Genomic DNA, 14229 nt, shown 5'->3' on the forward strand with positions numbered 1-14229 from the left:
ATATCACGGTCTTAGATTGATACTTTGATCCAATTGATAAAACATAATTGATAATGACAATGACATTTTATTTTATATCACGGTTTTATCTTAAACCGTGTTTTATATTCAATATAATCTTTATCAATAATATTGGTTATTTTTATAATATAGCTATTATTGTTATGACATGTTTTCCCAGTACTTCAGAAATCGAGCACCACAGAATTGATATCTATCCAATTAATACCTATGACAATAAACTATTGTGCACACAATATTTTATGGCCTATCCTCAGATAAAAGATGTCAATATTTTAACTACTGGTTTTTAATAAATACAGCTACCACGATTACGCTACACAATACCGCAGGCAAGCGTCTCTTAATACTGCGTTTTGAAATAACCGTATTCTACAAACGGATTATTTAAAATTAAAAGTATAAACGCTAAAATTAATTGTAAAAAAGTATTATACATTTCTGGTAATAAACACATGAATTATTTAATCAATAATTGCGGGTATTATTGTATTAATATAGTTTATATACCAGTACACAACTTATTATTATAAATTATAATAAATACAATAAAAAAATAGTTAGATTTGAATATGCACCTATTTAAAAATGTACATACAAAATAATTTTAAAATAATTTATATTTTTTGAAATTATAATGTTTCTATCATAAACTAGATAGTAAATTATTAACGAGACTATTGATATTTAAAAAAATTGTAAAAAATCAGCCACTTGACTTAAATAAATGTTTTTACCATGTAAATTTTTCTGAAAATCAGATTTACAAATTGGCTATTTTGAATACTTTGGAAATTTTTTTTATAAATTTTTAAGTTTTTTATTTTCGGTATTAAAAAATAAAAAATAAAAAATGATAATAAAAATGTAGCGCAATCGTCTATAAATTATATTTAAAAGAAATTTTTTAAAAATATTAATTAGATCAAAAGTTATTTCATTTGTCAGATCTCTGTGGGACACCCTGTATGTTTATCTTTATGAATATTTAATAGAGCTAAACCATTTAGTCTAGACTCAGTCATTGTAGAGCGCATATAATTTTTTAATCTCCTTAAGGTAGAAAATGTCCTTTCAGCGGTTGCTGTGGATACTGGAAGCGTAGCAAATAATTGTAATAAGATTTTGATGTTAGGAAAATATTCTTCACAGTACAGGAGTGATGTAACAGCAGTATGAGGGATATTTGTTTCTATGTTATTCCATTTAGTTTTCCGAAGATTTATTTCTGCTTTTAATACTAAATCTGAACTTGAAAGTAAATCTTGGTCATACAACATTGCAGCATTTACTATAGCTTCGGTGCTATATGAGTCTTTATGAATTGGAATGAGACCTTCAAGTGGAAGAACTTTAACAAATTTATCACTGAAACTAGATTTTAATTCTTGAATAATATGGTCTAAAAATGGTATAAAAATTGTTATTTTAAACCACTCCATAGGATTTTGGTTGATATTGACATTGATGTTATTCCTTTTTGTTTGATGACCACTAAGTCGAGAAACTTTTAATTCTTTATCAAATAGTTTTAATTTTTGAGCTGCACTTTCAAATAAGGTAATGAATGTTGTATCAGGATTTTTACGAATATCTTCAAACACATTAAGAACATTTTTGACATTTTCCATTGCACTTGATAGATCCTGTTTAGAACTTTGTAATTGTATACTTAAAGACCTCGTGTATACGAACAAATTAGCCACAGTTTCTAATGCTACGACAAATTCACTTTTTTTAACACTTGAATTAAAACTTGAAGCTTTAACAGATGTTTCTTGGTTTGTATCTTTCTCCAGTTCTTCTAATGAAATTAAAATAAATTTATAAAGTTAATTGAATGTAATGATGGAGTCATGACGATCTACCCAACGTGTTGCACATAGAGCTCGTAGTTTTGTTTTTTTTTGGAATTGGTTCGTCATTATCATTAGAAATTGCATTTTGCAATATATTATTACGTTTTGCAGATGCCGATAAGAAAACTGACACAGAACCAACAATTCCAAACATATTCCTAATGGCAGGTATATTACATGCTTTAGAAATCGCCAAATTTAATACATGGTTAAAACAATGAGTATACAGAGCAAGTGGTTGTTCATTTAAAATTAATGCTTGAACTCCATTATTTATCCCTAAAATAAAATCATTAAATGGTTAAAAAAATATCATGTTTAAACCTTGAAAACATTTATTTTTATTTTGGGACTCAAAATTTAAAATTTAACTTGCATTCTTGCATTTGTACCTAATAATCCCTGTGTGCATTTTGAAGAACATGACATCTCTTAGATGTCAATTTTGTACTTCGTATTAACTCCACTAATAAATGTATACTAGAAGTAAATTAGTGGTTACAAACTTACATTATGGTTTTCCTAATCATTATACATCTCTAGGACGAGTTCAGTAAGTTGTGTATAAGAGGTTCAACATAAATGTTACATAAACGTCAACCTTAATAATATTATTAACCTCTCCATGATGTCTCATGATAGGTTTATTGCGATAATAGATATGACCATAATATATATATATATACTATAATTTAATATAAATAATATGTTCTATAAATAATTTATGGCTGGATAATACGTCGCATAGACTTCACAATGTGCTATGCAGTAACGCACTTCCGCCGAGTGCCGACCGCCACGGTGCGCCGCAGTTTATCGATACGCGCGCTTTTATTATTATTTTATTATTATTGTGTCTCAGCAGTCTCATGATATAATTTACTCATCTCTCTATACAAAAAAATTTTCAACACGCGCGGAGTTGCGGAGACATTGAGAGTGCACGTGCACATATTTAATTACAGCCATTGCAGGTTTTACGACTTCATCGATAAAATCGTCAAGACACAATTATAATAATGGCAGCTATTCAAAAACTGCAGGTAATTATATGTAACAATTATTATTATAGTAATAATATTTGATTTTATTTTTATTTTGTACCTCTACCCGGGTAGGATGTCTGCGCGATGTGATGATACCTCCCTGCTTCTTGTGCTTATAACATCCAATAAATTTCTATAGACTATAAAGGACAAGTCTTCTTCGTACCTAATATATGTTACTCAAAATGTCTTTATACCCCTCCTGCTTTTGTTTTCCTGCTTTGTTTTAAGAATAATCTGTGGGGGGATCAGGGTTTTGATTATGGTAAATAAATTATATTGCCTCCCTAGATTTTTATCCAGTTACGCCACTATTTATAATTTATATCAGCAAATAATAGTTAAACATGAATATTCGTATATTTTATATTATGAAATTATAGATCATATTATATTCCTATGCACTGCCCTACTATCTACATCAATTTTTAAATGGAGGTAATAAAATTAAGTTAAATTTGATGGATAATTTAAATTGGGTTACACATCCTCTAATATACGTATTATGTACATAGGTAATATAAATAGTCAACATTTTATAAAATATAATTTTAAGTTTAATTATATAAGAAATAATAATTTGAAATTAAATAATTACAAAAAAAACATATTTACATAGCCGGTACTTATAGGTATTAGGTGCGTTATTACTTATTATTAATTATTAACTGTATACCTAAGTAGAATTTATTTTTATTTTAGACCTACCTATTATATAAATAATATTTTATATAATTTAATAACACATCATAATATTATGTTAAAAAACTGTAGGTAGGTTATAGTTTAATTTGGGTAATATACTAATATTATAATATATACATAAATAACCAAATTAATTTTAAGCATAAATAGTACCTATCTATATATTATTATAATAATAATATAGGTAATATTGTGTTTACACCTATAATGTTTTACTTTACAGTTTACCTAAGTATTTGACTATTTATTACATGTTGAACAGGACTAAATTAAATGAAAAATTAGATATGTTATTCTATTGAATTGTTAAAATATATACCTAGTTGTAATTTCTAATGATTTCTTAGTTAAAACTAATAATTAAGTAGGCAGTATAGGTATTATACTAAAAACCAATTGAACAATTTAAAAAATGTTTCATATGAAATATTTAGGTACATAATACTGACAATACTAAATTTGTATTCAAATTTAAAACTGTTTATACTGTATTAGGTATACCATAATTATTTATTTCAACAATTCAACATTTAACATTAAATTTTACACAAAATAATATACAAAATTATACCTGAAATATATCTCACTCTGGTTTTAGTGGCTTATTGGATATTTCCGTGAAGAAAATCAATATTCAGTTGTTCCAAACAATTGGATAATCCAAAAAGATGACAATAAACTGTATTGTAAATGGCCTACAAAACAACGAGTTACACCTTCCATGTTATCTTAGCTTATGATTTATTGACAGATTACATGTTATATCCAGTTGAAATTCTTGAAAATTATGGTATGTTATAATATTTGTGTGCTTTCACTATACTTAAACACTAAACTATTATTTTAAAATAAATATATTAAAGTACTTATGTAATTGTAAAATAGATACATATAATGCTGCTGCTAAACGAGAAAAGGAAATTTTTTTGTCTGGTTCTGAATCTGACAGGAGTTTAGGTCGGGGCAAACGCATTAAAAAAACAAAATCAATTCATCGATCATAGAGATTCTGAAAGTGATTCTGGTAATGGTTTAAAAATCTATTTTATTATGAAATATCTAAATGTTAATTTTTTAGAATTAGTTATTATTTCATTATGTTGCACATAAACGCATTGCATAAATTTTCCAAGACTTTCAAATTATATCTTATTATTATAAATTGTCATTCATATTCCTCTCTAGTGTATTTATGAATACAATGTAACTCATTTAGGCATTTATTTTTATTTTGTAGGTAGTATTAATGATTCACCATTAAAAGTGTATGGCCATGGGAATAAGATATCTGAAGAAAATTAATACATTCTCAAAATAAACTTAAAAAAATAAGTGCTCAAGAATTTAATTTAAGTTCAAATGTAGTTTTACAAAAAAAAACAACTGAGGAGGTATTCATATTATCTCCTCCGAGTAAATTAAAAAAAATTGATTCACAAGAAGTTAATTATTCAAGTCCAAAGAATAACTTTATTTTGAATAATCAATGTTATGATGATAATATTGTAACTTGTAAGTGTCCACCTATAACTATTGAATTTAGTTAAATATAATTGTATTTGTTAATCATGTGCCACTGACTGATTAAACAAATTGTCTAATAATTTGGTCATACTAAGGTTAACAATTTTTTTTCTACAGCTGCTGCAGTATTTGATACGCATAATAGTATTTCTGCAGAAAATATTTCAAACAAAGTAACAGTTGATAAAGTTAAACAGGCTTCTAATTTCCGCAGACCTTTGTTTAATGCTATGATGGCATATAACAATAATTATGAAAATATAGAAAGCAGTATATTTAATGACAATTATGGTTTGTGTCACACTGTCACCATAACTAATGACTAATGAGTAAAAAATAATAAATATATATGTACTCAGTTATCATACAATTTGTTTTAGGAAATCAAGATGATATAAATAACACTTCATTAAATATTGATGTTGAAGTATTACCTCCTGTTAAAACTTCTAGTATGAGTAACAATTTAGTTGCTTGCTTAGACAACAATGAAATAGACAAAAGTATAACACATCTTAAAACTAATTATTTAGCATTGCTTATACTATTATTAAATTTAATATATAATATATATTTGTTTTTAGCTTAAATTAAGTTTAGTAATAGTAATAAGAGAGATGAACAAATATTTAGAAGTTAGAAATGTTTCTATGCGTGTACTAAAATAATTACATTATAAATTAATTGATAATTATATTAAATATTAATTTTGATGATTTTAAATAGGTAACATATCACAAATGTTAGTTTTATTAAAAAACATAGTAGAAGATAATGTTACAACTATTGCTTATATGAAAAGATTAGATGGAAGATTAGACAAAATTGAAAAGGCAATGAGGGATGTGACTTATGGTCGTAATAATGTTAATCAATTAGATGATGACTTTTTAACACTATTTCCCATACCTGATATTGACTGTTTAAAAAATATTGAAGAAAAAATTAAAAATGATGAAGAATTTAAACTAAAATTGGTAGTTTTTCAAGATTCTAATTTAATTTGTCATGTACTTGTTTGATTTTTTTTCCATTACAGAATAACTTGGTTATGTCAATTGATGGCACAGATGTGAAAAATTTTGTAAAACGTACAGCTATACGTTTATTTAGTAATGATTTATCTTCTAAGTGTTCTTGGTATGGTCATAAAAATAATTTTAAACTTCAAAATCTTGGAATTATTAATATAATGAAAGGTATTAAATAATGATCAATAGTTATAATTCATAAATATGGTTTATTTCTACACAATAAGTACCTACTTGATTTTTCATTTTGTTTTTCAGAAATATCAAAACATTATTTTAAAAATACAGATATTGTTTTTGAGACTAATATCAAAGAATGGTTTAGACATGGTGCCCAGCGGGTTCAACGTGATAATAAAAATCATAATTAGCTTATAGATTATGTTTAGAAGAGATTTGTAATTAACAAAATTACAAATTGCATATGTATTATACTAGGTTAGTTACATACAGTTAAAATGGTTATATTTTAACACCTACATAATAATATGGTACCTATTGTCAATATTTTTTATAAATATGCTTCATCTTTAGTTTTACATTTTTTATACATGGTTGGTTAAATAAAGTAAATATTAATTAGATATCTAATTATAAATAATAACTTTCTTAGTTACATATTTAGAAATAATTTCTAGACTTATATATATCTTTTTTATATTCCAATGAAATTTAAAATTCATAATATTTAAACCGACTAAACTAATTAATTGCTAAGTATAGTTTTGGCCTAATAAATACACAAAAATAAAACACTGTTTATATATTATTGTACTACATACAAGTAGTTATCAACTATAAACATTTTAAACTTTTATTTATATATTTATTTTTATTTTATTTCAGTTGAAAAAAAGGAAATCAATATACGATATGTCTAAAAGAAACTTTGAAAGGATTATAGAATCTGAAAAATGTTCAGCTTATTCAAATATTGTAAATATAACCACAGCTACATCAGTAAAACAAAACAATACTATTATTTTTAACAATGTCAAGGATTCATCAACTACTCAGATCCTAGCTTCCACAAATGTAAGTTCCAGCATACCTCAAACATATGTCTGCTCAAATTTTAATTCAATCTCTAATAGCACAAATAACTTGTTAACCAATATGAGCGTACCAAATAATTCTAACTATGTAATACCAAATAATTTAAGTTTAGAAGAAAAACTTAAAAATATAATTATTAAATATCATGTTTCACATAATTTTGTAAACGAACTATTAGAAATATTAAGATGTGAAGGATTAAAATTGCCCAAAGATGTCCGAACATTACTTAGAACTCCAAAAAACCATGATATAATAGTTATGGATCCTGGTACATATATACATTTGGGTACAGAGTTTATGTTAAAACCTATACTACTCGAGTATTTTAATTATATAAAAATGTTTGATATAATAGAGTTAGGTTTGAACATTGATGGCTTACCCATCACAAAAAGTTCAAAATCGTGTTTCTGGCCGATTTTAATTTCTTTTGTAAATGTTCCAAAATTGGACAAAATAGTATTACCAGTTGGAGTTTATCATGGTAAATTAAAGAAACCAAATTGTATTACTACATTTCTAGAACGTTTTATAATTGAAATAAAAACAATTTTATTAAATGGTATTTGTGTACACAATAAAACATTTATTTTTAATATTTCTCAAGTTGTCTGTGATGCACCAGCAAAAGCTTTTATTTTAAATGTGAAAAGCCATAACGGTTATAACAGTTGTAACTCTTGTACAACTGAAGGTTCATTTATAAACAACAGAATGTGTTTTGATGAAATAAATGCACCGTTAAGGACAAATGAATCATTCCGCTTAAGAAAAGATGATGAATACCATAAAGGATTGTCTCCATTAGAAGATTTACCTATCAATATCACCTCATCAGTAGTTTTAGATTATATGCACAACGTATGTTTAGGGGTAGTCAAAAGGTTATTAACATTTTGGGTTAAAGGAAAAAAATCTGTACGGTTTTTAAATAATAATATTCAAACAGAAGTATCTTCTACATTAATTAGTTTAAAACCGTACTTACCTTCTGAATTTAATAGACTTCCCAGATCTCTTGAAGAATTAGAATACTGGAAAGCAACCGAATTTCGTACTTTTCTTCTTTATACGGGAATTATAGCTTTAAAAGGCCGATTAAATAAGCAGTTATTTCAGCATTTCATGCTTTTACATAGTGCTATTAGAATTTTATTATCTAAAGAAACTTGTTTAACACTTAATGGTCAAGCCAAATGTTTATTAATACAATTTGTAACAAAGTACTCTGATTTATATGGCGTGGAGTTTATTAGTTATAATGTTCATGGGTTAATACACTTGCCTGATTTTGTGCTTGTACATGGACCTTTAGATCAATTTAGCGCATTTAAGTATGAAAATTGCTTACAAAATATTAAAAAATGTATTAAAAATTCTAGGCATCCATTATCAGATATTTATAACCGTATAATTGAACAAAATAAGCAATTGAAACCTATCAACAATTACCCAGTTTTAAAAAAAGAAATGGAGTATAACCCTTTAATATGTAAAGACCCTACTGTAACTTTGTATGAACAAATTATAAATGAATGTTTTATTGTTAGTTCTATCAAAGAAAAAGATAATTTTTTTTTCTAACTGATAACACATTAGTGAAAATTGAAAAAATTATAAAATATTCTTATAATTCTATTATTAAGTTAGAAGTAATTAAATATAATAATGTTACACCAATGTATAATAATCCTATTAAATCTGATATGATTGGTTGTTTTTATGTGGAAACCCATAATATAACTATTCCCTTTCAAATTGAATTGAATCAATTAAAATATAAATGCTTTTATTTCCAGGTTTCTGAAATAAAAAGTGTGGCAATAACACTACTACATAAAAATCATTAAATTAAAAATATTTTCAAAGTTGGGAATTAATTTTATTCTTTGTTAATATTTGTTGATATATTTTATTTTGACATTTCTATGATTCCTGACCCTAAATACACAATTTTATTGCAGATATCTTTTTATTCATGATTTCTATATTTCATATGTATATACAAATAAGTATTTATAAAGTACTTTTGATACTATTTTTTTTTTTATTATTATTATTACTATTTTCATTGTTTTTATTAATTGATGTTATATTTCACTTTTTTCACTTAAGTTAACTTATATTTAATACTATTTATACAGTATATTATATAAATGCATATAATTGTATTTGTAATACTTGCAGATATCTGCCTATATTTTAAAAGTATAAAATTAACTAATAAGTATATAAAGTACCTACTTTTAAATTGTAATTATAATTTGTTATACATTTCATTGAGTTTATTAATTGATATTAAATTTTACTTTTTTTTTCACTTGTATTTTAATTCACTTACCTATGTTAAATATATTATTATTATATATTATATATTATATATTAATATACATATTATTTATACATTATATATAAATACATAATTGTATTTGCAATACATGCAGATTTCCAACTATATTTTATATATTATATACAAATAACTATATAAAGTACTTTTGATTGTAACTTGTTATAAATACATTTCATTTTTGCTAGTATTATTTATAATACATATTTAAAGAACATTATAATATAATAATTTGTTAAACTTATATACATTAATTGTTTCATTGTTTTTATTTGTAATACTTGAAAATATGTATTTATTCTTTATATTATATACACATAAAATACAAAAACTATTAAAATATACTATAATATTATAATATACAAAATATGTTGTACTATTTATTACATAAACCAAAACCTATATAGCAAGTTCTGTGTTAGTTTATAGAAGTATTTATAATTGATATAATACTGCAATAAGTTCATCTAAGGAATAAGATCATTGAATTATTAGGTGTGACTTTTAAAAATTATTTTTTTCTACTTATTATTACTATTTTGACTATTTTATAAAATAATGCGTTTTATAGTAAGTCAATATGTAAGTAAAATGTACTGTTTCATTAATGGTAACATATTTAAACTGTTTAAATATATGTTAGCAATAATAAATTAAACCACTGAAAATTAAATTAATTATAATTAATAGTCAGCTAATTAAAATATTTCAAACCATGGTTTTGCAATTGCAATTTCACATATTATATACATAGCTATACAATACAGTGGCGTAGCCAGGATTTTTTTTCGGGGGGGGGGGGCTGATCAATTTTTTACACAGTGGTGGTTTAGTAATATACAATAAATTATTTATTTAAAAAAAACAATAAAAATAGTAATCAATTTTCTTAACTTTTCGGGGGGGGGGGGCTGCAGCCCCCTCACCCCCCCCCCTTGGCTACGCCACTGATACAATAATAAACCTACGTTTATTATATATATATATCATTTAATGATTTAATGGGCGGTGATTTCATTTTAAATACATCAATAGCTAGGAGATTAAAAGAAGGTCTCTTTAATATATAATATATATATATGTATGTATTTAATATTTATATATATGTTTATATATATATATTTATGCTACTATGCCCAACTATAACTACTATGTGATGACTATGCGACGTAATTAGTAATACGGATTTACAACACTTGGATGTTAATATGAAATCAAATAGAGTTGTATGAGCAGTTATAATGCGATGTTCAGAAGAAGTTTATGATTAACCTCGTTTATATAATGTCACTCAACCTGGCGTTTAGCATCTCCAGTATATCAATAAGAAGTCCGTAGGATCTTTATATTAACATCACATATCCAAAATAAACTACCTCGCGACATCTATAAGATTGATTTATGCACACAGGGATAACATACCTGACATGTAAGATCCACCATCATATCCCTGTCCCCGAAGGTTGGCCATACTCAATCCAAATGCATCTATTTGTTTTAATATAACATCTTTAATCATTAGACCGGTGGTGGAAAATAATTCAGTAAATCCTAAAAACTCCTCTTTAATCACAATCTTGTTCATGTCAACATATCTAAAAAATATTTTAGAAATATAAATTCATATAAAAATATTATCTAAAAAATCATTTAATACATTACCTAACAGAAAAAGTAATTTGCTCTTTTGTGCTGATTTCGGTGGTTTCATCACATAATATTGCAAAATATTTTGAATTATTTAATTCTCGTACTATATCTTCTACAATAAAATCACGAAGAACTTCAATGATTTCATTCTGAGTGGTTTTACTTATTAAAGTAGCATTTTTATTGCAATTTTTTAAGTGTTCGTGTAATATTTCATCACCAGAATCTAACCTGAACGCTAAAAGACTACGAAAAATTCCTTGCTCTCCTGTTATAGCTGATTCATATTGAAACACGCCATCATCACGATGTCCCCTGAGTGACAAATTGTTTTGGCCACAGAATATTATTGTTTTTATTAAAGGTACTAAACGTTTTTTAATAACTTCAATTATAGACTTAATTTTATTATTTAAAATAATATCTACTGATTTTCAATAAAAAGTAAAGCTTTTTCTGCTGATAATAAGTGGTACTCATTACTTCCATGCTTATTTAAAAGTTCTATAGCTTTTCTGTAATTGGTAAAAGGGGTTTTTTATAAATGTGTTTAAAATCTGAAAATATTAAACATAAATAAAATTAAAATATTTTAGTACAATATAAGTATTATAGATAATAAAAATAAACCTATAATATACTGTAGTTATAATTATTCATTTTAATTTATAATAAATTATTGTATAAAAATTGGAGAATAATTAATTTAATACAGCATTGTAGATTTAAAAACTAAAAACTATTTCTAATTTCAATATGTATCATTTATAATAATATCAAACTCAAAGCACATAATTGTTGTAATGTGTAAAGTGTAAAAAGTGTAATGTGTATATACTACATTAGATAAATCATGTTAGGTTAGGTTAGCAATAAAGTTAGCAATAAAAAATTACCTTACTCCCTGTAGAGAGATTATTTGGAGCAAATAATACACAAAATTTACAAAAACCACCATTTTTAAGCTGACTATAAGATAGCCATTGAAAGCGTCTAAGCCAGTCCAGTTGAAATTATCTATTTTGATTTCCATACTTATAAATAGGAAAAGCATACCCAACAGTGGGAGTCCAGGTATTTTTTAAATATATAAATTTTTCCTCATCAGTTAATATTGCTTATCAATGCAAATACCTATATCATAGGCATTCATATTTGTTGATTTTGGCACATGCATATCAACTGATAACTAATTAAAAGCAGCATAAAAATATTAAATAACTATTTTTATTATATTAAAGAAATATTACCTGCTGAGAAACTGAAGAAAAGTCTGTCACAGAATTATTGTCCAATATGGCTTTATGTGGATCGGTTATTTCAATAGCTAACTAAGTTTGAATAAAGATGAACAAAATAATAACATTAATTCACTGAATAAAAAATATACTGAATAGTTTGAACATGCACTACTTACTTTATTTGAAATTTTAGAGCAACTATTATTATCCGATTCAACACATTCATTAATTTGAGGTTTTTTACAAAAATACGTTAGTATTGTTGTATTATATGTATGAATATTTTATAAGAGATGTTAGTACGTAAGAAATAAGTTAAGAAAAACTATAGATAATAAGTAAAACAGTAAAATTCAATAAGTTAAGCAATAGTTAATTATTCACAGAAATAGGTTAAAATAACAATTGTGCAATTCGGTGCCAGTAAACTTTATATTACAGTTAGCATAGTAAGCAAGATATAATAATAAGAAATGTAAATAAATTTGTTTAATAATTTACTAATCGGGTTAAAATAACAATTACACAATAATCATAGTATCTATAATTGTAAATTTAACGTAGTAATAGAAAAATGTAGAACAATCGATAGTAATTCGATTGTAAGTGTAATATATACGTGAGATGGCTAAGACAGCAAAGGGGTCAGTGGTGGTGATCGTGTGACTCGAGCACCACCGGACGTCGTGTTTAAATAAAGTTCTTCATTTGCGTTATTTTGTGTTTAACTTTATTTTGGTATACGTTCGAGTAATCGGCGTATACGACAAAGTGGCGCCCAACTCGTGGCTCGTTAATCTACGGCTTTCTTTTGTGTGTGTGTGTGTGTGTGTGTTTTGATTATACACGATTTTTCGAGAGATCAATGTGCGTGTTGAGTATTAAGTACACGCGAAATTTTTTTAGATTTCTACAGTTGTGTGCGTTGAGTACACGCGAATTTTTTCAGTTGTGTGTGTGTGTGTGTGTGTGTGTGTTATAGATACACAATTTTTCGAGAGACCGAGAGTGTGTGTATGTGTGTAGTAAGTACACGCGAATTTTTTTTTTTGGGGGATTTCTCCAATTGTGCGTATGCGAAATAATATACGAAACCGATTTCCTTTTCTTTCTCTCAATCCAGCATTTGTGTGTGGAGTCAGCGCCGGATAGGCGAGGTATCGGCTCACCGAGTTTTAGGATTTTAACCGGCCCATTTTTCAATAAGTTTAATTAATTCATATTTATATACTTTTTTTAGTTTTTGACTTCTAACAAGTTTTTTTATAACCCTCCAATAATATTACATTCTGAATAGAGCTGCAAATAATGTATTATTTTCATTTATCTGAAGACACTTTGGTCTTGTAAGTCCTATATTTAACTTAAGTTCGTATTTGGAGGGGAGGTAGATTTTCAAGTACTTCTTAAAAATAATTATTTGTTAACTATTGTTCCTAAAAGTTTAGATCGTTTCCACTCAAAACTGTTACATGTAGGTATACTAGGATGTCAAAAGTTGGAGAACTTCTACTACCTACATAAATACCTATATTCTATAGACTAAGTATTAAATTGTTGTTATTCAATAGACTTTATTTTTATTGCAATTTATAATATCATCATTCATCAACTAGTTTTGTATACTGTATAAAATAAGCTTTAATAGCTATTCATATTTTAATAATAACATGATATCATAACTACATACAATATATTATAAATTATATACATATTATATTAACTGGTGTCTGGTCGAGACAGTTA

The 14229-nt window shown here is 25.7% G+C and overlaps 3 protein-coding genes across 3 annotated transcripts; 2 read left to right on the top strand and 1 right to left on the bottom strand.

The window, feature by feature from the left end:
• Positions 1–965: 965 nt before the first annotated feature.
• Positions 966–2034, bottom strand: LOC126552666 (52 kDa repressor of the inhibitor of the protein kinase-like). The gene is made up of 2 exons (XM_050207374.1): positions 1890–2034; positions 966–1825 (listed from the first exon to the last, which is right to left on the bottom strand). The coding sequence occupies exons 1-2, from the start codon at positions 2032–2034 to the stop codon at positions 966–968; spliced, it is 1005 nt and encodes a 334-aa protein (XP_050063331.1).
• A 252-nt stretch (positions 2035–2286) lies between these two features.
• Positions 2287–6624, top strand: LOC126551927 (protein PF3D7_1417600-like). Its single transcript, XM_050206318.1, has 9 exons — positions 2287–2923; positions 4230–4421; positions 4517–4655; positions 4869–5143; positions 5273–5446; positions 5536–5658; positions 5882–6132; positions 6195–6354; positions 6445–6624. Exons 5-9 carry the CDS (start codon positions 5386–5388, stop codon positions 6555–6557), a joined length of 708 nt encoding a protein of 235 aa, XP_050062275.1. The 5' UTR covers positions 2287–2923; positions 4230–4421; positions 4517–4655; positions 4869–5143; positions 5273–5385; the 3' UTR covers positions 6558–6624.
• Positions 6625–7917: 1293 nt separating this feature from the next.
• On the top strand, positions 7918–8983 carry LOC126551924 (uncharacterized). Its single transcript, XM_050206316.1, has one exon. The coding sequence runs from the start codon at positions 7960–7962 to the stop codon at positions 8827–8829; it is 870 nt and encodes a 289-aa protein (XP_050062273.1). The 5' UTR covers positions 7918–7959; the 3' UTR covers positions 8830–8983.
• The last annotated feature ends 5246 nt before the right edge of the window (positions 8984–14229 follow it).

This window comes from Aphis gossypii, chromosome X, assembly GCF_020184175.1.
Source record: "Aphis gossypii isolate Hap1 chromosome X, ASM2018417v2, whole genome shotgun sequence".
Lineage (NCBI taxonomy): Eukaryota > Metazoa > Arthropoda > Insecta > Hemiptera > Aphididae > Aphis > Aphis gossypii.

Excerpts from the sequence above, each read along its gene's own strand:
- LOC126552666 (XM_050207374.1), bottom strand. The coding sequence starts at position 2,034 with ATGTTTGGAATTGTTGGTTCTGTGTCAGTTTTCTTATCGGCATCTGCA. Across the intron at positions 1,826-1,889 it reads CTCTATGTGCAACACGTTGG|AAGAACTGGAGAAAGATACA; the intron begins GTAGATCGTCAT and ends TAATTTCATTAG.
- LOC126551927 (XM_050206318.1), top strand. The coding sequence starts at position 5,386 with ATGATGGCATATAACAATAATTATGAAAATATAGAAAGCAGTATATTT. Across the intron at positions 5,447-5,535 it reads TATATTTAATGACAATTATG|GAAATCAAGATGATATAAAT; the intron begins GTTTGTGTCACA and ends AATTTGTTTTAG. Across the intron at positions 6,133-6,194 it reads AAGAATTTAAACTAAAATTG|AATAACTTGGTTATGTCAAT; the intron begins GTAGTTTTTCAA and ends TTTCCATTACAG.
- LOC126551924 (XM_050206316.1), top strand. The coding sequence starts at position 7,960 with ATGTGTTTTGATGAAATAAATGCACCGTTAAGGACAAATGAATCATTC.